Source organism: Oryzias melastigma, linkage group LG3 (assembly GCF_002922805.2).
Source record: "Oryzias melastigma strain HK-1 linkage group LG3, ASM292280v2, whole genome shotgun sequence".
NCBI classification, from domain to species: domain Eukaryota; kingdom Metazoa; phylum Chordata; class Actinopteri; order Beloniformes; family Adrianichthyidae; genus Oryzias; species Oryzias melastigma.
This window is the reverse complement of record NC_050514.1, coordinates 19,322,937-19,345,190: the sequence shown is the minus strand read 5'-3', so window position 1 is coordinate 19,345,190 and position 22,254 is coordinate 19,322,937. Positions and strand designations below refer to the sequence as shown.

General features: G+C 37.5%; 2 protein-coding genes across 3 annotated transcripts; one reads left to right on the top strand and one right to left on the bottom strand.

Moving 5' to 3' along the window:
- Positions 1-1,277: 1,277 nt before the first annotated feature.
- On the bottom strand, positions 1,278-8,487 carry LOC112160599 (C-type lectin domain family 18 member A). Its single transcript, XM_024295240.2, has 11 exons — positions 7,900-8,487; positions 7,101-7,192; positions 4,385-4,618; positions 4,179-4,276; positions 3,956-4,077; positions 3,774-3,881; positions 3,614-3,706; positions 2,698-2,804; positions 2,446-2,575; positions 2,224-2,320; positions 1,278-1,711 (listed from the first exon to the last, which is right to left on the bottom strand). The coding sequence occupies exons 1-11, from the start codon at positions 8,000-8,002 to the stop codon at positions 1,591-1,593; spliced, it is 1,305 nt and encodes a 434-aa protein (XP_024151008.2). The 5' UTR covers positions 8,003-8,487; the 3' UTR covers positions 1,278-1,590.
- A 1,188-nt stretch (positions 8,488-9,675) lies between these two features.
- On the top strand, positions 9,676-21,831 carry LOC112161063 (fibulin-7). Of its 2 annotated transcripts, XM_024296042.2 has the most exons (8): positions 9,676-10,110; positions 13,762-13,921; positions 13,994-14,164; positions 15,755-15,880; positions 17,922-18,098; positions 18,203-18,340; positions 19,525-19,660; positions 20,537-21,831. In XM_024296042.2, the coding sequence occupies exons 1-8, from the start codon at positions 10,042-10,044 to the stop codon at positions 20,898-20,900; spliced, it is 1,341 nt and encodes a 446-aa protein (XP_024151810.1). In that variant the 5' UTR covers positions 9,676-10,041; the 3' UTR covers positions 20,901-21,831. The 2 variants fall into 2 exon arrangements, with proteins under 2 accessions (XP_024151810.1, XP_024151811.1); XM_024296043.2 differs by lacking the exon at positions 15,755-15,880.
- Positions 21,832-22,254: the final 423 nt, after the last annotated feature.

Here is a 22,254-nt window from a genome sequence, read left to right as displayed (position 1 = left end):
AAAAAAACATGCGTGAAGCTGTTTGGTTCAATAATCCCCAGTTATCTAGTGAGTCTACTCAAAGAGAAATGTGAAGAGACTGTTAATTAAACACTAAACTCCATTCAGATGGAAATACACATGCCATGCATAGTCTGCCTCAGACTGTGTGATACCCACTTATCATTTTATTACTAATTAACAAAGAAAAGCTCAGACAGCTGGAAATCACTGAAGAGTTGCAGCTCACATGTCTTACTCTTTTTTTTGTTGAAGTAAAATGCACCTTATTTTGAAAAAACTTACTAATTGGATAAAAACATTTGCAAAGATTTACCTAAAACGCACAAATGAGGAGCAATCCTCAAGTTTTGATAAAGATCGGCCCAGTCACCAATGGGATCTTAGCAGCACAGACCACAGTTTCAAATAATGAAACCAGATGACACTCCAGACCCGTCCTGAGAGATAGTGAAGAGGGCAAAACAAAACATCTTCCTCCGTCTCATTCCGCTCGATCAATACAAGTGCTATACGTGTCTAAACAGTGCCGGCCTCCGTGGCGCTCTATTGAACGCTCAACGGTTCTCGATGGTGATTACCAAGTGCCATTGATTTGGACTGACAGACATGTTAAATGTGTAAACACGATCACCGGTAGATTTTACCGATGTTTCCACTTTGTTATTGGACACTGGATCAGCGTTTTACATCTACGCTGCCCTGCAGTGACTGATGGAGGCTTTCAGAGAAGTAACACTAAATGTCTGAATACTGTGGAGAACAGCAGGTGAGAAAAGGATTCTGAAGAAAGTTTACTCTGCAAATAAAGAGAAGAAACAGCCACAATGAGGCTCAAATAAAGAAAAAGAATTTGTGAAATTTTGAGGCATCTCTATCACATATCTGTAGAAATGAAACCAGGTTACAAGGTTTTCAGCATTTAAGAATTATTTTCTTCTCAAATTCAAAACCTGGTATCAATTTCATAAAATATGTTATTTTTCAGCACTACGGCCATGAAGTCTGTGGAGAGTCGATCTGTTTCACCATTGAAAGCTGGAGCCTGCTGATTTCTACTCTAAAGAAACACAACAGACTCCACAATGCATCATTTTAAGGGAAATATGAGATGAAAAAGCTGACTGAAACTCCTTAAATGTGCCACTGTGCATCACAGCAACACCAGTCACTAATAACACAACTTTGTAAATCATCTTTTAGGTTCAGCTGTCTGGAAATAAGCTTCAATAGAGGCAAACTAAACCTACTTGTCCCCACAAGCGAAGTTGCTGCATGTTTGGGTGGGTGCTGGATTCCATCAAATTCTATCTGTTAGTTTGGCCGAGGGATAATGTCTCTAAGGTCACGGTTCAACCGAGGACATGTCCAACTTTTAAGAACAAACCTTCTGCAGGCAGACATTAAGCTGCCCATAAAAATGCTAATATAGTGAAAAGAGGCTTAGACAGCTGAACACCTGAAGACAATAATGCAAAATACTAAAGCAAGACTTTCACTGTTTTCCAACCTAAACACGATCAAATATATATAAAATATTAAAACCAAAATATTTGGGTAAAATTGCTTGAACTCATTTCAAGCACACTTTCATCCAGTCTCCCCTGGAGGAATCTTACCGTGCTGACAAATGTATCGGTTCTGTGTTTTGCAGCGCTGGTCATTCCAGTCGAATGCACTAACAGCATGCAGCTCTACACAGTTCCCAAAACTGCAGTAAAAGAAAGAAAAAATGGCAACTTAAAGTACATCTAGAGCTTTAGAATAGATGTAAATCCTTAAAAAAATAATTAAAAATAAGGTGTTAGTTTTTTTGAAAAATTCTTAGATTCCAAAAATTTTAACCAAAAAACATTTAAAGTAAAAAAACAATCAGTTTAGATCATGTGTTTGGAATCATAAGTGACAAACAATTAGACAGTTACTAAACCATTGGGAAGAAAAAGTGAGACCCCTAATGGCCAATGTAGAAAAGACGGGTTTGACAGCTTTTGTTTTAAAGATCATAAAGCAACTTTTTTTTAAATCTTTAGCAGATATTTAATTTTTTCCTAATTTTTTATTTGAAGTAAAAAACGTCTGAGATTCTCACTGACTTTTGTTTTTTAAAAAAAATATATTATTTTTTTTTTTCCTCATCTACATCCAAATGCATTTAGCTAAGCCACCCCATTCATGATGCATTCTGCAGAATTCCACATAAGTTCCAAATATCCCTCATACCCCTGGCTATCAGGCTGCCTGAAGGCAAAGCTGCTGAACTGCAGCGATTCTCCTGAGTCCCAGCGAAATGAGTCTTTAGGAAACTTGTATGTTAAACCTGCAAGATAAAAATATTTAAACATTTACCATTTTTACTGCACAACTGATTTTTTTTTCTGTCAAACTAAACATACATCATAATGATATCCTCTATCTAATTTTAACCAAGGAAAATGGCCGTACCTATCCAGAAGTTTCCAGTTTCAGAGTCAGCGTGGGTGACTTCATTGCTCGCCTGGAGCTCACTGAGATAAAAAGCCAAGATGTCCTGAACCTTCTGACTGTGGATTTCTGCCAGAATTCCCCCAAGACTCTGTTCAACACACAGTTAGAGCAGTAGAATCCTCTTTAATGGTCAAATCCACAATAGAGAATCCATTATTGGGTTATCGAATATGCCCCGCGCTCTAACAGGATAACACACCTGTCTCTTACCTGACAGTGACTCTGGGCTCCATAGTAGGAGTCCGCCTCTGAAGAGACAGTGTAGCACGCTCCATCTATCATCAAATCACAGCTGTGAAGGGGAAAAGACACCTTCTCTATCAAAAAACAAGCAGATAGATTATCCTGAAGATCAATTATTTCATTACAATTTATCACATTTAATTTGAACTTCAAATATATTTGTAGAAATGGTATGTTTGTTAGAGTGGATCACATCTCTAAACCTCAAGTCAAAAAACTATAACATCCAAGCTGTTTTTGTTGCTAAAGCTGCTCAAACAGAAAACAAAAATCCTTAAAAATAGTCAGAGAATACAAAGGCTTTTAGCCACGGCATGAATCCAGGTGTTACTATAGAATTTAGAACTAAAGTTTGACATGGATCAAAGAGTATGAGGCTGAAAGCAAAATGTGTGGTAAAACAAAAAGGCATAAAACTGAAAAAAAACAAAACACATAACAATAATCTAACAGTCCAAAAAGACAAAAAACCCAAAAAGATTAAAAGATAAAAAAAAGAAAACAGCACAATATAAGTCATAATAACTGTAAAATTATTAATATCCAATAAACAAACTACAAAAAAATGAAAATAAAGACGAATATTTAATCACAAAAAGGTCAATGACTAGATTCTTACAAAAACAGCAACTACCAAGATAACCACATGGTTACATGATGACAACAACAGCTTGAGAACATCTGCTCGATGTCCCTGATGAACTGTTGCTTTCAATTATGAGCAACCTCCTGAAACGAGATTCCCTTGTAAATGGGAGATCGAGAACTTTATGTTCCCGCTGTCTACTTAGGACAGTTAGAAAGTCAGTAGAAATGTCTCAGATTCTGACATGCTGGGACTTCCTGTTCGAAATCGAATAACTGCAGTGTAAAAATGCCCCACCTGCACATTCTGCACCACCATAGCCAACATCGCATAAGCAGGAGCATTCCTCTTCTTTGAATCGTCCATGAACACACTGCATGCTGCATCGGACTGGGAGAAGACATGATAGCATGAGTGAGCCTTTTAGGGATAAAACAGTCGGTTTAATGAGCCGTACCCTGACAGAAGCGTCCAGTGAACCCCACATCACACTTGCACTTGCAGGATGACACATTGAGATGACCGTGTTGACCACAGCTCATCCGACATGGGTTCTTTGGAACCTCTAGTAAAATCATGCAGGCATGTTCATTGTTAATTGGATCACTTGCAGCAATAAAACAGAACGTGGGGTCTTACCACATAATCCACCAACGTGGTCCCACAGTCTAAAGCAGCCAGACATAGAAGAGGTGCAGAGGGAGCAGGACACATCCACCTTGTAGGGGCTCACCAGCTTACCATTAACCTCCCAGTTCCCCCTGAAAACCACACACTCATTTTTAAGAACTCTTATATTCAACTTGGTTGTCATTTTTTTCAAATTATTACAACACTCAAAGGGGAACAAATGTTCTCTTACCCAGGGTAATATGCACAAACAAATATTTCCCAGAGGCCTCCATCCCTTAGACACAGCTGGCTGGCACAGCCAACGTGGCTTGAAGTGGCCCAAACAAGCTGCATGACATAGGTGTTCACACCACATCAGTATTTTTTTAAATAAAACCAAGTGTGTAATTACAGCACAGCAACAGCCAGAGAGGTCTGTACGTGTTTAATATGCACCTTAGTGTAGTGCCGACACGTTGCATTCTCTCTGCATTTCCCACTCAAAAAGATAAAATCATTTCCTTCTTCAAACCAGGCATCAATGATGTCTGAAAACGAGGCGATGAGACGGGCAGAGAGATGCGTGTTCCAGCCGATGTGACGGGAAAATGATCCGTTATGAGGGGACGGGTCTGCGCGGCACAACGTACCCTGCTTCTCTGCAAGAATAGCCAGCCTCCCATCCCACTCCTAAAGGAAAAAGACATTATTTTGAGATATTGACATGTCATTTTTTAAGCGTTGCAACACTGAGAAGCATCTCACTTTTCTCTGTTTCAGAAGCTCAAAAAAAAAAAAGGTTTGACAAGCAGAAAGATTTTACTGGATTAACATTTCAGATTGTTTGATATTTCTCATCAAATGTTCACACATTTGACCTTTTTAAATACTTACTTAATCAGTTACTGAAGATGGTTAAACTAGATCTCTAATCATGTTCTTGCCAACTGACTTTTCTGTTGAGAAAATAAAAATGAATCTTGAAATAAGACTTTTTTTTCCACTTTGCTTACAGATTTGTGTTGCAGTGACAAGAGACTTTAGTGTTGACTTGGTTCTGTGATGTTAGAGAACAAGTATCTGATGCTACCCAGGGATGTGAGATCATCAGGGAGACTTTCTGTTTGTTATTTACAGCCATTATTGGCATTAAAAACACTAGACATCACACACTGCAAATCCCAGTTGTATTCCAGTTCACTTAGAGAAATACGAGTCACATTGAAGTTCTTCCTTCCTCGTTGTGTGATTAGCTTTGGGAAGCTTTGACCTCTTGATGTTTCTCAGGTAGAGAAGTTCAAAGCAAACCCAGACAGAGGGGGGCTGAGCTGAAAAAGAGGAGTTCCTGAAGTGCAGGCATGTTATTGTATCCTACAGCAAAGCATAAATGAATGCACGATAATCACTTGAACACATTTTAATCACAGTGCTTACTGGTTAATTCCTGAATGTGTGTGTGTGTGTGTGTCAGCCGAAGCCTTGAGCCTTTAACGTTTATCAGTAAAGCTCTTTAATAGGCCTCTTCAGCTCGGCAAATCTCGCACTAAGGGTTTTCACAAGGAAATTACCTGTAATACCAGAGTTATGAATGCAGGATGATTATCCACATCCTCTCTTTCTCATTACTGCCTTATCAGGCGAGAACAGTTCTCTGGGGCTAGAGAGCAGCTGAAGAAAGGGGCTCACAGTCTGGGTGGTTGTGAGGATGTAATTTTGACAAAGTGACAGCATGCCCCAACACAAATTTCACATGAGGTCCAGAAAGTGTTTAATGCCTTCTGAGTTTTACTACTTCTTTATTATCACATGCTGGAAGGGACGATATGCTAATAGAGAATTTAGAAACTTCTTACTGTCACCAAATGCACAGTCACATTTAAAATATCAGCGTTTTAACATATTTGTTTCAAGTAGAACCTTAAATACAAGTTGTTTCCTTCTCCTGGAGACAGGAAATAGACTTACTGGTCATTTAACTGTGTTGACTGTGAGATTTTATTTTTACGACACTTTTGGGGGGCTTTACTAGAATTGCTAAAAACACTACCAAGACTACCTACAGTCATATGAAGAAATGAAGAAAGCCTCATTAAATAATTAGCTCTGTCTTAAAAAATGTTCATCAATGTCTAATCTTATTTTGAAAAAAAATTCGAAAAAAATGATTTAATAAAAATCAAACTAAAACATTACAACCATCCCGCTCAAAGAAATAAAGATCTGAACAAAAATTCATATTTTAATGGAGATCAAAGTTTGCTATTTTTGCTCCTTTGGCTGAAATTGTGTCATTGAGACACTTTTTTGTGGCACCGGTCCCTTAAATGTGTCTCAAGGGTGAAGTGTCTAATCATAAGCAACAAATACATTCTTTTGAAATTATTAAATTACATTTCATGGAAAGTTTAAGTAAGCTTACAATGTAACGTCAAGTTATATCACTTTAATTACTCGTTTATGTTCAAATTGATATAAAATGCGTTTATCTGAATATGTGGGAAAATGTACAGGATTTTATAGAGTATGCTAAGTTTTCACGAGTGTATGTTTCAGAAGGAAATTCAAAACACTGTATTAGAGTCTTACCTTGTTTAAATTAGATTTTTTAAATGTAAATTAGATTAAAAATCACTTTTAGAATCTACTATCTAAAACAACACTTAAGTATTTACTTATTCTTTGTGGTTACAGACAATATGTTCTAAGCTAAGCCTCAGATCTTAAAGTATTTACTGAATGTCTACTAACTTTTACATTGTTTTTAAAAATTGGCTCTTAAAATAACACCGTTTGAAAGACCTTAGCCTAACATCATTATAGAGTTCTGTGCTTTGGATCAGGTAAATTCGTACGTTTTGCCTGAAACCATGTTAAAATTGTTAAGTGGATACATTGAAGAAGGTAAATTCCTGGTCTCTCAGTCCATTTTTCCTGTTTACATCACTAAAGTTGAACTTTAATCATGTCAGATCAGCATGTCTGATACGTCTAAATCACTTTTAAGTTCTTTTTGGAATTCGCTCTTTAAGGTTTCTTGAACTTTCCAAAAGTTGAATAATTTTTAGGGAGATTAACCGGTAGATAAAGTTTAGGATAACACTGAGCCTCACGTTTTGATGGCAGCAAACACACCGTTCAAACGGACATAAGTGACAGACGAGGTGCCACTAACCATTGTTTGCATGTTAGCTGCCATAGGTCTGACCTGGCTGCGCAGCCTATTGTGCAGAGCAACAATCAGAGAGCGCTCCTTTATCCCGAGTCCTGAAAAGAAACACAATTGCTTATTCCCAATACCTCTGCAGCTGTTGCCATGACAACAAAATGCAAATGCGCAGACGAGAGGTTTGAGTTCACATCAGATATAGAGAGAGTTTAGAGCATGGCTACGTCAGTCAGCGTTTACTCATCTAGAGCAAAAAACAACTATAAATCACAATGAGTCGATTTAGAAAAGAGGCAAAGAGGTCGTGACACAAACTTTTCTTTTTTAAACATACATCTCTTACAAAAATTGGCCTTCAACACAACACTTTGTTTTGCTAATAAAAAAATACTTTGATCCCTCTGTCATTCATTTCACGTAATTTCCTAAGTTGAGTCTGCCAATTACTTTTTGCAGATACGTATTTGAAAAATATGGGAGGTAGTGTGACTCAGCCCACAACTTATAGGTTAATATTTCTGCCATGTGTTTGTCAAAATGCCATCAACATGGAAATGAGTTCAGATAATGCCACATTCCAGCAGAACAGCAGGCAGTCACGTTAGCGCTGGTGCCGGATAAATCCAGTCCCCCAACAGTCTGCATCTTAAATGATTTCCACCTGCCTGCCAACAAGAAGATAAAAGTTTGAAACGTGTGAAACCCGTACTTGAGCATACGAAAAGGGGGAAAAAATATACATAAACATCAAAATTCTGCAAGAAGATAAAACTAAAAGCTTGACTGAAGCGCTGAGTGTGGTTACCGGTGGCAGGAGGAGTTTGTGCGCCTGATGAATCTGTGGAGAAGAAGGCCAGGAGAAATAAAAACCCATCCAAACCCAGAGGAGCTGCTGCTGCTGACCCCATTGTGAAGATCTGGAACAGCAGGAGCTCCTTGTTTCACTCAGACTTATACTTCAACTCCTCCCATCTCACTCCACCCCTGCTGCTCTCCTCCTACCTGTTCTGACCCTCTCAGCTTGGGGTGACAGTAGGGGACTAGGATCTTGCTGTGAGTCAAAAAGAATGTTTCATGTATGTTTAATATCTCGATTTGTTTTATTGTTTTTCTCCACAAATGTCCAGTCTCATTATTTATGGAGCAGATGTGTGAATGAACTGAATCTAACTCTGAATTTGAATAACAAACCAAACATAATCAATAAATGTGTTTTTTAATCATTAAAAATAACAATTTGTATGATTTAAGCACATTTGCAAATTTATATTTGCCTGATCTGTTAAATGTTGCAAACCTCTCTGAGAAAATGTTAAAATTTTGTGATTTGTTTATTTTTTCGTATTAATTGAGAGTTTTTTTATGCTTTAAGAAAAAATACTTCTTCATAGGAATACATGGTTTGTTTGGTACATGTCCTTTTCAAAATGTTTTTAAATTTAAGATGCTTCAATTTGACTAACCTACTAAAAGTGAGCATTTACCAAAAATATATATTTCTAAGTTAACGTTTTGTTGACTTCAAGCTTTTGGCTGACACCGGAGCCGAGCTGAAGCGCTTTTCTTGTGAAGTTGGGGGATAATAAACCTAAAATCATATGAGCGAGTGTAAAAGCATCTGGTACATTTTTCAAAATTAAACCTGTTTTCTGCTGTTCTGTTCTGTGTGTTTTCACTGTGCTGTGAACATTACATCATTGTGATAACTAACCCTGGTCTCCCCTACTTGCTACACAATACATGTAACACACATTAAAATATGTACTTTTAAGCCCATATAGGAAAAAAGTATTAATCCAAGTTCCGTGCTTACCCATAGTATGAAGACAAGTACATAAGTTGACATTTTAGATCTTGAGGAAAGAGAGGTTTAATCTAAAAATGATACAGAAGAACACAAGTTAGTTTGAGAGTATTTGATGGAGCTAAAACTGTCTGTTAAAATAGTGACAAAGTTGTTTTTTCTTCTTTTCTTTGACTTTTTTATGGGAATCCTGAATCATGACATGCCAAACATTTGATGATTCACTGCCTGGGATGGCTGCAGGGTACTGCAGCAGACTCATCTTTTCTCTGTGAGCTGTGTGTGTTTTTACAGGAACAATTTAGTCCCCCCAGGCGGCGTTGCTCTTTTATATCTTGATGGTTTTGTTGTTTTAGTACGGACCTCTCTGACCCTGTTGGGCACACAGTCTGCAGACACACCTTCCCGGTAACATGTTTATTTTAGCTAGTCCAGAGAATAAAGGTGGAGCATAAACACGCAAGACAACAAAAGAGATCACGTCTGTACAATTATTTGTGTAATTGGATTTAACAGTCTGAACAGCAGTTGTAAAGTTAATTAAATCAGTCTATGTGGTCATTTCCTTTTTACTCCACACACATTCTTTATAGCATAAGAGAGGTTGTAGGTTCTAAGACAAACTGAGTATGAAGTACAAACTCATCATCAGCTCATAACAGTCATAATTTCTATTTTTTCGTTATTTCCAGTGTTCTGTGCTTAGCTCAGCTCCTCTAGTACACTTGAAAAACAGTACTTCTTGCACTTTAAGTTGTGTTTTTAATTTGGCAGTAGGTGTGAGCTCTTTGGGTTTGTGTCAAACATCAGCAACATGCCTTCAGTATGCATAAACACCTGCAGAGGGCACAGCTTCTCTATGGATTGTATCATTATCAGGCTGCCTTAGAGGAAGGGCACTCCAAATCAAGCAAAGGGATAAAACGTGGTGGAGATTTTTTTTCTTTTTTTGCACTCTCTTTTTCTGATTGGTTCCTGGAGTATAAACCCATACATTCCACACCGTTAAGCTGAAGCAGCTTTTTTTTTTTTACTCTAGACTGTGGTGTTTTTCTCACCTGGAGTTGATGCTGGGTGTGAAGGCAGCCTCTCTGTTCGCAGCAGCTAACATCTGAAGACTGCTCATCCACACTACTATCAGACATGTTTATTTGTGCAGTGAAAGTCGTCGTCCTGGTGTGTTTCTGTTCGCTTCATCAAACGTTTGGACAGGTAAGACATTGTTTCTTCATGAATTTTAAAGTCCCAGCAGGAAGTTCATTTTAGTTTGATGATGTTTAATCATTTAAAGTTATATTTCAAATGTTTATTATAATTATCTACAAACTGTTGCATGAGTTAATCATCAGGTAGCAATTATTTAATTGCAACAACTATATTGTGTGAGACTTCACCCGTGTTGAGCTTTCAGTCGCCTGTTTTTTGCACGCAATTCACACAAGCTTCAGTGACTGAATTCGCCCAGTATATACGGACCGTTTGGTGTTAACCATTTCCAGGAAGCCGTGTGTCTCTGAATGACTCACTTCAAGCTTCTTGCGTGCTGTTCTGGACCTGTGCACTTACAGAATTTGTTTGTATATTTGCCGAGATTTGGCCAAAGTGTGTTTGCCCCAAAGGGCGTCTGGGCCATGTGTTGTGTGTGTCACGCCTCTACACACTACATTCAGGTGCATGTTATTTTTTCAAGCGTGTTCCATGATTTAGCATGAGGCCATGAAAAATGTTGTCAAGCCTGAGCAGAAGGAGGCCTTTGACAGATACACTGTAAAAAAAAGAAACAGCCACCAGATGATTGAAGTCGTTCCAAACCACAGCCAAGGCTAAGCAGGAATGTGTCTCGGACAAATATTGATGTATCTTACATAACTGAAGCAAGATGAAAACACTAATTGCTGATGTGAAAGCATGAAAAAGGGGATCATTTGGTTGGAAAGAGAAGCACATGAAAGAGTCGTATTAATAAGGCATACATGTATGAAAGTGGCTGCTGAGACCCTTCAGCCAATGGGGAGAGAGGGTGTAGAAGATGGTGTTCTAACCTACTGCTTGACCCCAAAGTGAGCAAAGACACTACCCACAAAGCAAACAAACCTCTGTGGCATTCAGCACCACTTTCTAAAGATAGTATTTTTTCATGTAGAGCATCTTTTAAACTTTTACTGGAGGTTACACCTGAAAAACACAGACAGTTTCTCAGCTTATGACTAGATATCTAGAGATTTAACCAGGAAGTTTCAGATTCCCTTTTGGAGTTATACTCCAAACAGCGAACATCTGCCTCAGTCTGGCAAACATTTATGTTTAGGGCATTTACAGATTCATGCACTCTTTTAATCATCTTTATCTACCCGTTAGGAAGAAAAAAACTGTTGTTGTTGAAGGACGACATTAATGGATGGCAACCTGAAACATGGAAAAAAAAATAGTAATTTTGTTCTTGAAAAGTCAAAAGTTAAAGAGCATTAAGTAAAACGACTTTTCCATGAAGACACTTTCTTCTGCACCAGAGCTTGTTTTCTTGCATACTCCGTTTTGTTTACCTGAACTCTGATGTGAACCAAAAAGAAAAAAAAAAAAAAAACAACTTCAGTCTGCATGATAGAAAGGATCTTGGTTTATTCAAAGAGAACCTTGTGGTGTTCAGTGTGAAAATATGTGGAAATATTCAATACACCAAAGAACAAAGTAGATGAAAAGAAAAAGTAACGTAGCCAACCCTAGGCTTTTTGATAAAAAAAAAAATAAAAAGAAGAAGAAATGTGAGAAAAGCAAGTTTTCCAAGCAAAAAATGTCCCTTCAGAAATGCGGTGGAGAAACAGGTGATAATTAATATTTAATTGTCAGAGGACTAAAGGAACTTTAGTTTTTTTTTTTTTTTTTTACTAGGTCTCATTTTTGCAAACACCCCACACACACAAACACACAAAAGTTGATAGTTGTAACTTCTACTCTGCTCCAAAAGCTGTAGTGCTTAAAAAAACCCAAATCAAACTTTTGGATAATTTCTGCTCAACAAAACTCGGTTTTAAACTAAATTTAACCAAGAATTATAAAGCGACTGTAACTTTAAATGGATACATATTCATGTTCAGGAGATTTGAAGTCATAGCCAAATCAACGTGATCTATTAGTAGAGGTGTAACTATTCATTTTAACAATTCGATTTATATCATAATTTGTGGTTGTTTCATTTTGAACAATCCCATTTATTAACCTAAAAGTTTATCTAGGACATCTTTAGCCAAAAATTCAACCAGAGATAAATATTTGCTAACTAAACAGTGCAAGTGAAGTTTTCCAGATTTCTTGTAAATCAAATATGAGTACAAACAAACAAGTAAACAAGAATAAATGTCAAATCCATTCATATTTTCCTTTCATGAATTTTTCCACATCAAAATAATGAAAACAGAACATGATTAGAACATGATATCACACTGTATAGTCACGTCTTTGCTAAAATTCTGTTTCCACACATTGGACAATAATGATGGTTGATCACTTTTTGCTACCATCACGTTTGTTCTCTGTTGTGATGACACTTGGTTGTTTTTGTGGTACAGTAAAATAAACCTATCGTAACTGAACCCTAATAGTATATTCCAAGATCAATTATAGAACTATTTATTTCATTTTTAAATTATTTCGTAATGGAACAGGTGATTGACTACACACACCTATTTATGTATTTGTTGTACACGTTCAAACAAATGAACTAGAATCCATGATATTAAAGAGAAATCAATCAAAAATATTTCTTATGAAATCACTGAGACAAGAAAAAACACAAAAAAAAAGAGGTGCTGAACCAAGTTTCCAGATGCCTCAAGGCTCCATGTAGTCCCACAAGGCCTCATGCTTCCACATGGAGACAGATTCAGAACATCTTCTAGTGTAAAACGGACAGAGGAACTCCAAATCCACATCTGAGTAATGATGTTTGCTGAGAGTGGTGAGGCTTCAGCACTGACTGAACTGAAGGACTACACAGGAGAGAAGAACATGCAGCTCCAAATTCATCATAAGCAGTTTGCAGCTGCTCACTTCTGAAGACATGTAACTAAATTTAAAACAGCTTGGTCATATTAATCATCATTATGGTTCAAGAAAGGAAACTTAAAAGTGAAAACACTGTAAAAAATCTGAAACATACCAGCAGTAAAAATGATACTACAGGAGGAACAAGTGTAAAGAAAATGCATCAAAAATAAATGTCTTACACCAAAAATACATACAAATGTGAGTAATCATGAACAAAGTAGACAGGAATATTTTGGTAATACGTTACTATAACTATCTATTTTAAATTAGACGTACAATAACTGCTTTAAATCTGACTGTTGCTGCATGCCAGATTTTATTTTGTGTGACTTAGCGTCGTTGAGAGGTTTCATTTAAAAAGCTAAATCTAATATGTAAAAAAATAAGCCACAGAATATTTTTTTATGGAGTTTATAAATAAACTGAAGCATTGGAAGGACTTGTAATTATCATAATTAGGCGGGTTTATTGGCTCTCAGCCACGTGGTCTCACTTTTAGAGAGTTTCTGTGCTCAAATAATTATTTTTAACTTACTATAGCCCGAGGGAAGCAACGTTACTGTTTGATGAAAATATACAAGAGGAGCTCTGTAATTTTCCAACCGTGGATAGTTAAGCAGAAGTCTTCAACATTTGGCAACGATTATTACAACTGCAGTGTTTACAACCAACCTACAGATTTAGCTTTTTTTATGTATATATTAAATTTTTTAGCAGAGTTGTTCTAGTGTGAGCTCTTTTGATAAGATCTGCTGTCGATGTTGCACATAAATGAGAATAGTCATAAATTTCAATTTAGTCATTTCTGTTTTATTCCAGGACTGTCCCAGCAAACATGAAATACAAGGTTCTCTGAGACAGGTCCAGAAGCTTCTGTCAGCTCATGAGGCGTCCTACATGCAAAGTCTACGCAACTTAAAGAAGAAAATTAGTGCGCTGCAGACCAGTGCAGGGAAGCAGACTTCTAAAACCATAAACAGTAAGTGGATCACTTTAAAAGACTTATTCATTTAAAGTGTCATTATCTTCGAGTTATTTCTGTTTCGTCCAGGTACGTGCCCAAAACTAGACGCACCCATCAATGGGAGAAAACTTGGAAAGTCCCATCATGTTGGTCATGAGGTTCACTTTCTGTGCGACCCCGGTTATGAGCTTGTGGGATCAGAGACGAGAGTTTGTCAGGAAACTCTGACCTGGAGTGGTCAGCAGCCCACCTGCCAAGGTGAGGGACCAGTCCTCATCCTGCTCGTCACTTCTTCTGTAGAACCACATTTTCCTTCTTTTCCTTAAGTAGTTTGTGAGACTTTTCATTGACTATCACTCCTACGATATTTAAAGACCCACTCCAATTACAATTGTGTGTTTTACATGTTCTTTTAGCATTTCTCTCATGATGGAGGACATTTATAAAGAAAATTAAGATTTAAATGGCATTTCTGGGCATTTCTTTATTTAAATTGTTGTGAATCAGAAGCAGACAAAAACAATTCAGATGGAAAATCTTATAATTGTTGCATATAAACTACAATCGGCGAGCCACAACCTCCCTGCTCTGCTCCATGCAGACGACTAGATCCATGTACGTCTTTGTTTTCCTCGTCTGATCTGGTATCTGGGTCAAAACTGGATAACTCTGATATTCCTCACCATTTTTGTTGCACCGGTAATGTTAGGTGTTAGGTTGGGGATGTGAGGGCCTATAAGATGGCCGGAGAGAGTGTAAAGAAAGGGATGATGGGAAATGAGCGCAGGGTTACTCTGCCCCAACAGTCCCATCCACAACTCAGATGCAAATTTTCTAGGACAAAGTACCTTTGTCCTAGAAAATGACACAAGTTTTTGGATTTTAGGGTGTATTCAGACGGGGAAAGTCCGTCGGTTCGGTAGTCCACTTAGTTGTTCCAGATCGAGTCCTGAAGACTGCATTCGGTCTGTATTCAGACTGGCCAGCAGTTAAAGGGCGGGTCAAAACAAAAAAAGAAAGATGAAGGTGCTGCGGTTTGCCAGGATTTTTAATTTATTCAAACTTTTATTTCACCGATCAATTCTGAGCGTCTAATGAAGACCAGGTGCAACACTTTTTACTGCTACTTTGGAACAGCCGAGGTATCCTGCAAGACTGTTACTGGGGACGCTAAGAGGCGTTTGTGACATATAGATTGTATGGAAAACAATGAGAAACAATGTGTATCACGTTAAAAGTTGTTTTAATGAGCCTGCATTCATTCAAGCACATTTTAATGACTTGCTGTGTGTCATCGATGTATTATGGTTTGTTAAGAGAATTCTATTGGAACTAAATCAGAGCTTTCAGGATGATGTGCACATGCCACGTAACGAGACACAGAAAAGCAAGTAATGAGTGTTTTTTTCTGTGTTAAAATTAACTCTCTAACAAGTAATCTAGTTTCGTATTCAGACTGAAACTTTGTTTCGTATTATCAGGAGGAAAGAACTGTGGTTAACTTTAAGTTCATTGGAAATGCTTTAAAGAAAGATGATTGGAGTGGGACTTTAAAACCATAAAGTTCAATTCAATCAAATCAGATTTCATGTTCTCCGGTTGTAATCCAGAGACTTTTCTGGTTGCTTGACTTTATTCTAGCTTCTTTCAAAATGTGATTTTATGATAACAACTCAAGGGTAGTATGACAAATGCACTAATCCTGCTTTATTATTTACCAAATCATTTCTGTTAGAAACATATTTTATTAACTCAGTGCTTCAAGCACCAAGTCACTGGGTTGTGCAACCGAGCAGATCTAAAGAGGTTCAAAGACGGTGCAAACTCTTCTCTGTCTGCTTCCTCCAGACATCAATGAGTGTGCGTCTTCTCCCTGCCTGAATGCTGGCACATGTGTGGATGAGGTAAACCAGTTTTCTTGCGTCTGTGCCAAAGGCTGGACTGGAGCTACCTGTCAAAGCCCCGTGCCAACCTGTGAGTAGAGCAAAGAGCATCAGATTCAGACCACAGCTTGGGCTGGGTGTGGAGTTTTACTTGGTCGTCTTACGACAGCAACACTTTTAATGCTTTCGTCTAAATTAAAAAGAAAAAAAAAGTTAATGATTGCAGGATCTATATAAATAAACAAATAAAACAAGAAATCCAGACGCTTAATTTTATAGGCAGCTATCCAAATCCCTTCTGCCTGCTGAAAGAGATTACAGTAGCCAATGCCAATACAGGCCAGCGATAAATACCATAGAATGGGTTTTGCTGAATTCCAGCCTGAAGCTCCAGAAGGCAGCGGCTGAGTGACAGCAAACTACTCCCTGGTGTACGGCCGGGTTAATCTCTGGAGCTAACTTTGATTTGTTTTTTCCCCATTAAGAACCTCCATGAAATCACGAGGCCTAAAAGGTTAGAAACCCTTTCAGAGGGAAACAAACTGTCAGGCTTTCATAGCATTAACCTTTTTTTCCTAAGCATTACATATTTATTTGCCTCTTTTAGAGCTTTATCTGCAGTAAGAAAAGGGTAAATGTTAAATCGCATCAGTGTTTATTATCATATGATTACAGTTTAAGGGGAGGAAATGAAAGCTACTAAGTACTATTTGAATGTCTGTGCTTTCAGTGGTTTGGCTCTTTGTAGTTAAATCGGATTTTGACCTAAATGACATTTAGTTTCATTAATTTCAACATCATTATGGGAACATTGTTTGGGCAAAAACGTGTCACACTGATCTGGGATTTTTGCATAGTTTCCATAAGTTCAAGACACATAGATGAATAAAATGCCTTTAGCTGCTCTTGTCCTCAGCACCAAAACAGGTGTCAAAGTCAAGGCCCAGGGGCCAGATCCGGCCCTCTGGGTAATTATATCTGGCCGTCTGGATCATTTTATGCTATTGTTATTAATGACCTTGTGCTTATTTCTAACTTGTATAAATTTGACAAAATATATTCTTATGGAGAAAAGTTATTTAAGGTTTAAGTTGATTTATTTTGGAATTGTATTTCTTCCTGTTTTTATTCATAAAAACATAAAAATATTTTATTCATAATGTTAAAAAGGTACTTTTTGATTATGTAAAAATTTTGCTTTAGCGTGTTCAATAAATGTTTATTCTGTTCGACCCCCGACATAAGGTGTTTTGGATTTTGGCCCCCTGTGCAATTGAGTTTGAAACAACTTAATAAACAAACATTTTGCACATGTGGTCATAAGCTTCAACAGTGCTTTCATGCTTAAGTCACACATTAAATATCTTTTGATCTATTGTAAAAGTGTTTCCAGTGGCCTTTAATTATGATTATGCCACTTTTAGCCAACATCAAAGAGCAGTAGAAGTTTACTAGAGATTTGCCTCTGAATTGTAGGCAGGACTATTGGCAGGGAGTAAGCCTGCCTTCATTTCCCATCATCCCTTTGTATACACAATCTCCCACTAGCTTACAGCCCCACTCGAACTCAAAATTAGCAGTGCAACAAAAAATGTGAGTAATATTGGAACTATCGTGCCGTACGGTTTTGAGCCAAATGCCAGCTCGAACGAGGAAAATGGATCTATTTGTCCGCAAGTGGAGGCATCAGATTAGCCCCCCCGACTGCAGCACTGGCATTACTGCAACAGGCTTTAATCAAACGACATTTTTTCCTCTGCTCCTAATTCACAATAATTTGAATAAAGAAATATTCAGAAAGGCAGATTTAATTTTAATTTTGTTTAAGTTCTTCATTATGAGAAAAATGCTACAAGAACATCTTAAAAACACCAAAAATACTATTTTTTTTGGAGTGAGCCATTAAGGACATAAATATTTTTGCTTTCTAATATATTGTCTAAAAATAATTGAAACTCAGAGCTGAAAAAAATACAAATTGTTTTGTCTCAGGAATATTGCCAGTCCTCTGTCAAACTTAATGAGACTCTTTAAGTGAAGACCAAGCTAACACACTGGGTCAATATTTCCATAGGAACATCCTATTTCTCCTCTGATCACGTCTTTTCCTCTCTTGTGTATTCATGGTTCAGTTTTCATCACCATAACAAACACTTCAGCCACCGCTGCTGCTGCTGCGACCACTTTCCCAGCTGCCACCACCGGACCCTTTGTTCGTCCCTCACGTTGCACGACCGTGCAGGGGACCACTCACTGCACCTGCGAGCCAGGATACACCATCTCTGGCAGAGACAGCTACACCTGTGCTGGTATACCTTCAGCTGTACCCCGAACCAGCCCATACGCACATGTTATAGTCACTAAAAGGTTTCTGTTTGGAACATAAACTCTTTGTTTGTGCCGCGCTTTTCAGATATCGATGAATGCGAGCTGTTCCATAATGGACAAGCTGGGAGATTGTGTTTGCATGCGTGTATTAACACGCCTGGAGGGTATCGCTGCTCGTGTCCTGCTGGCTATGATGTGACCCGTGACGAACGCAGCTGTAAAGGTGCATTCATTATTTATTTATTTATTCATAAAGCCTGGTAGCAAAACTGTTCCAGTGTGTGTTACTAAAAGAAATATCCAACCAATCACGCCACTAATGCTTGGTTAAGTAATAAAGTCTTGCAGTGGCTGTAAAAATAAAAATTGCTGGTTACAGACAAGCTGTTGCTCCTCTGCTGCTGCTGCACAACATATAGCATTCTACAGTGTGTTGATGCTGCAGTTGTAGGACAGAAACGGCTAAGTTCAAACAAAAATTAAGAAATGAAAAAGATTACTGATCAAAAACACCACTTGGCCCCTTAATTGACTCAGAAATATTACTTTCTGCTAATCATTTTAAGCTTCTGATAGCTTTGGTTAAATTGTTCAAATGATTCTATAAACTTTTTCAGTTCAGTGTTTTTATTACATATTTTGGTACAATCTTGTTCAATTTTCAGAATCACACATTTCATTTCAATATGTTGTGAAATAAAATCTTTGAATTCTTACTTCTGTTTTTAATATTTTTGGTTTTCTTAATTTTAGAACAAAGCTATTATTTATTGCATATATTTGATTTATCTGTTTTTAGTATTTCTAAGTATTTTAAATGATAGAGCTCTATTAATCAAAGGTCAATCATGAAGCACAAAGAAAACAAAGTGAAAAATAAACACATTATAATCTAGAGTTTATCTTTGTCTTATTTATATCTGTCAATTCTACAAACCTAGGGAAAGTGCTAACATTGAATTTAGAAAAAATATACATACGTGCTGTACGTGCTCGTTTTAAATGTGTATTTTTACTAAAGCTGTTTAAAACAGCTTTATTTGAAGCTTTTTAGTGATCGGGACTTAAGATTTTCTTTCTAAAAGGCTAATGATTTAACGTACTTGTTAAAAAAAAATTTAAGATTTTATTTATGTGATTAAAAAAATTAGAACAACTTTTTTGTTTTGGCTTTCATTGTGGACAATATATCAAGAATTAATTTTTTTATTTAAATAAAGTCACAATAAATCTGAAATGAATCAACAGTAAACAGAAATCCTCTTTTGGAATATCTTTGCTTATTAACAATATATAGACCGAAGGGGAAAGAAAAGGGGGAGAGACCTGTTTTTTCCAGAAAGAACTACTTTTCAATCTATGAACAAAATCTGAGTGTTTAGTTTGTTATTCTTCCTCTTCTCTCAGATATTGATGAGTGTGCCACCAGGCAACACAACTGCTCAAAAGACCAGATGTGCATAAACACATACGGCGGATTCCAGTGTGTTCGCGTAGACTGTCCCAAAATCCGTAATGCTACTTATGTCAAAACGTCAACAATGTGAGTGTTTTTTACTGTTTTTTTTCCACCTATAGTGGGGTAAAAAAGTATTTAGTTAGCCACCAACTGTGCAAGTATTTCTGCTTAAAAAGATGAAAGAGTCCTGTAATTCTCCGCATAGGTGTACCTCAACAATGAATCAAAATGAGAAACCCAGAAAATCACATTGTCTGATTTTTAAAGAATTTATTTGTAAATTATGCTGGGATTTTTGCTCACCGTTCTTGTGATCATTTTGACCCCACAGAGTGAGATATTGCAGGAATCCCCAGAAGGAGGGAGATCATCAATGGTCTTGTATTTCCTAATAATTGCTCCCACAGTTGATTTCTTTACACCAAGCTGCTTACCTATTGCAGATTCAGTCTTCCCAGCCTGGTATAGGTCATTTTTTTTGTTTCTGATGTCCTTGGCCGTAGTGGAGTTTATAGTGTGACTGTCTGAAGTTGTGGACAGGTGTCTTTTATATAGATAACGAGTTTAAACAGGTGTCATTAATACAGGTAATGAATGGAGGACAGAGGATCCTCTCACAGAAGAAGTTACAGGTCTGTGAGAGACAGAAATCTTGTTTGTAGGTGGCCAAATACTTATTTTCCACCATAAGTTACAAATAAATTCCTTAAAAATCAGACAAAGTGATTTTCTGGATTTTTTTCTTCTCATTTTGTCTCTCATTGTTGAGGTGCACCTTTGATGACAATTACAGACCTCTCTCATCTTTTTAAGGGGGAGAATTTGTACAATTGTTTGCTGACTAAATACTTTTTTGCCCCGCTGTATAAGTTTCATTTGACTTCCTGCTCAAGCACAGAGTAAGAAAATAAGCCTAACATTTCAGAATTCCTTCTTACTCTATCTGGGTTATCTTTTCAGGCGCTGTGAACGTAACCCCTGCCCTGTGGAGAACAAAGCTTGTTCTCAGGCCCCTAACTCCTTCTCCTACCATTACATGGCTGTGGTGTCCAACCTGTCAGCCCCTCGAGTCATGTTCAGAGTCTCAGCGCTGCGGCAAATGGGTGACACCCTTCGTTTCTCTTTGCTGGGCGGAAAGCAAGCCCGCCGCCACTTCACCGTCCAGCGTTCAGACCGACTGACAGGCCAGCTGATGCTGGTGACTCCAATTCAAGGTCCGGCCACGGTGGAGGCAGAAGTGGAGATGAGTGAGCTCGAGAGACGGGTCCAGGTTGGGAGATACATAACTAAAGTCACCCTGTTTGTTTCTCAATACGACTTCTAGTGAGCATAATGATGGAACATGATTAAACAAGATAGAAAACTGAAGGGCTAAGCAGTAATACAATCTGAAGAAAAGACCTACCATAAGCTGAATGAAATATAGTGCATAAGCTATGTATATTTTTGAAGGGTAATGTGGAAACATCCTTAATCCTCATTGAAGTTCTGTTGTATTTACATTCTTGTGTCAGCACTAATAAATATAAACTTAAATTTACCAATAAATATCAACTGAAACAGTAAAAGTGTTGTCTTTGTTTGACAGTTTGGTTCAGAGTGTCCTGTCTACTTGTTCTACTATCTGCAGGAACAGTCTGACGCTATAAAAAAGTTGTGTACTGCATGTGAACAGTAATGTGCAAATACCTTGGTTCCTGCAGTACAGTCCAATGCTGTTCAGCAGGGAGAAAGCTAAATGGGGTTGTTGAAAAGAGCCTCTGTGCAACCAAAGCTCTCACATAAAGTTCACTTCTGAAAAGCAAAACAAGGAAACCGGGAAATCCACATGCCCTGCACAGCTAAAGTCAAGTTTGTGCGGTCATTTTCCTGTGAGGGGAAATGTCTTCTTTGTGATGCACTAACTGCGAACTCCTCGGTCTCACAGGAGTGAAAAAATGCACCGTGAGCCCGTGTGAGAAAGGCTGCAGTGTCACAGCAGTAAAACATAAGGTTCAAAAACAAGACTCACTGCAGAAGTAAAGAATGGAAAGCAAATCATTAATCGATGAACAGAAAATCAGCCCCCGTGCAGGACAGTTGTTTAGTCAGTAAAATACAACTTAAAAGCTCTCCCTGTCTTCATTATTGCCACAAAACCACATCTAGTTCAAATGTTTCTTCTTAACCCTTAGTGGGAAAGCAATTTAAAGTTGATCAATGAGTTAATTTACACAAAAGAGTGATAATGTAGTTTACAAAAAAAAAAAAAAAAACTAATAGATTAATTTAATTCCCTTTCTGCTGCAGTTCCTATTTCAATCCACAAAGAAAACCTATCCAGAGCCTGCTTTATATCTGTGTTCCTCATACCTGATAACTTCTATACATTAACACCAGACTCCCAAACCTCAGAGGGCCTCCAGGTGCGCCTCATGTGATGCCTTGACAGTTTCCTTAAACTTTTCTCTCATACAAGTCTGGTTTAGTTGAGTGCATGGATAAACATAATACATTTTAATTAAAGATGATCTTTAATAAAAAATAAATATATAGTAAAATGCAATAAAAACACGAATATTTGCAATAGCTTTATCAATACAAGAGTATAAAGAGAAAATAAAAAATATTCGTCTTCATGAAATACCAAAACATTATACAACAGCGACCTCTGCTGTTACTTTTTTGAACTATACTTT

Excerpts from the sequence above, each read along its gene's own strand:
- LOC112160599 (XM_024295240.2), bottom strand. The coding sequence starts at position 8,002 with ATGGGGTCAGCAGCAGCAGCTCCTCTGGGTTTGGATGGGTTTTTATTT. Across the intron at positions 4,619-7,100 it reads CAGCTAACATGCAAACAATG|GAGTGGGATGGGAGGCTGGC; the intron begins GTTAGTGGCACC and ends TTTTTCCTTTAG. Across the intron at positions 2,321-2,445 it reads AACTGGAAACTTCTGGATAG|GTTTAACATACAAGTTTCCT; the intron begins GTACGGCCATTT and ends TTTATCTTGCAG.
- LOC112161063 (XM_024296042.2), top strand. The coding sequence starts at position 10,042 with ATGTTTATTTGTGCAGTGAAAGTCGTCGTCCTGGTGTGTTTCTGTTCG. Across the intron at positions 15,881-17,921 it reads TCAAAGCCCCGTGCCAACCT|TTTTCATCACCATAACAAAC; the intron begins GTGAGTAGAGCA and ends TTCATGGTTCAG. Across the intron at positions 19,661-20,536 it reads TATGTCAAAACGTCAACAAT|GCGCTGTGAACGTAACCCCT; the intron begins GTGAGTGTTTTT and ends TTATCTTTTCAG.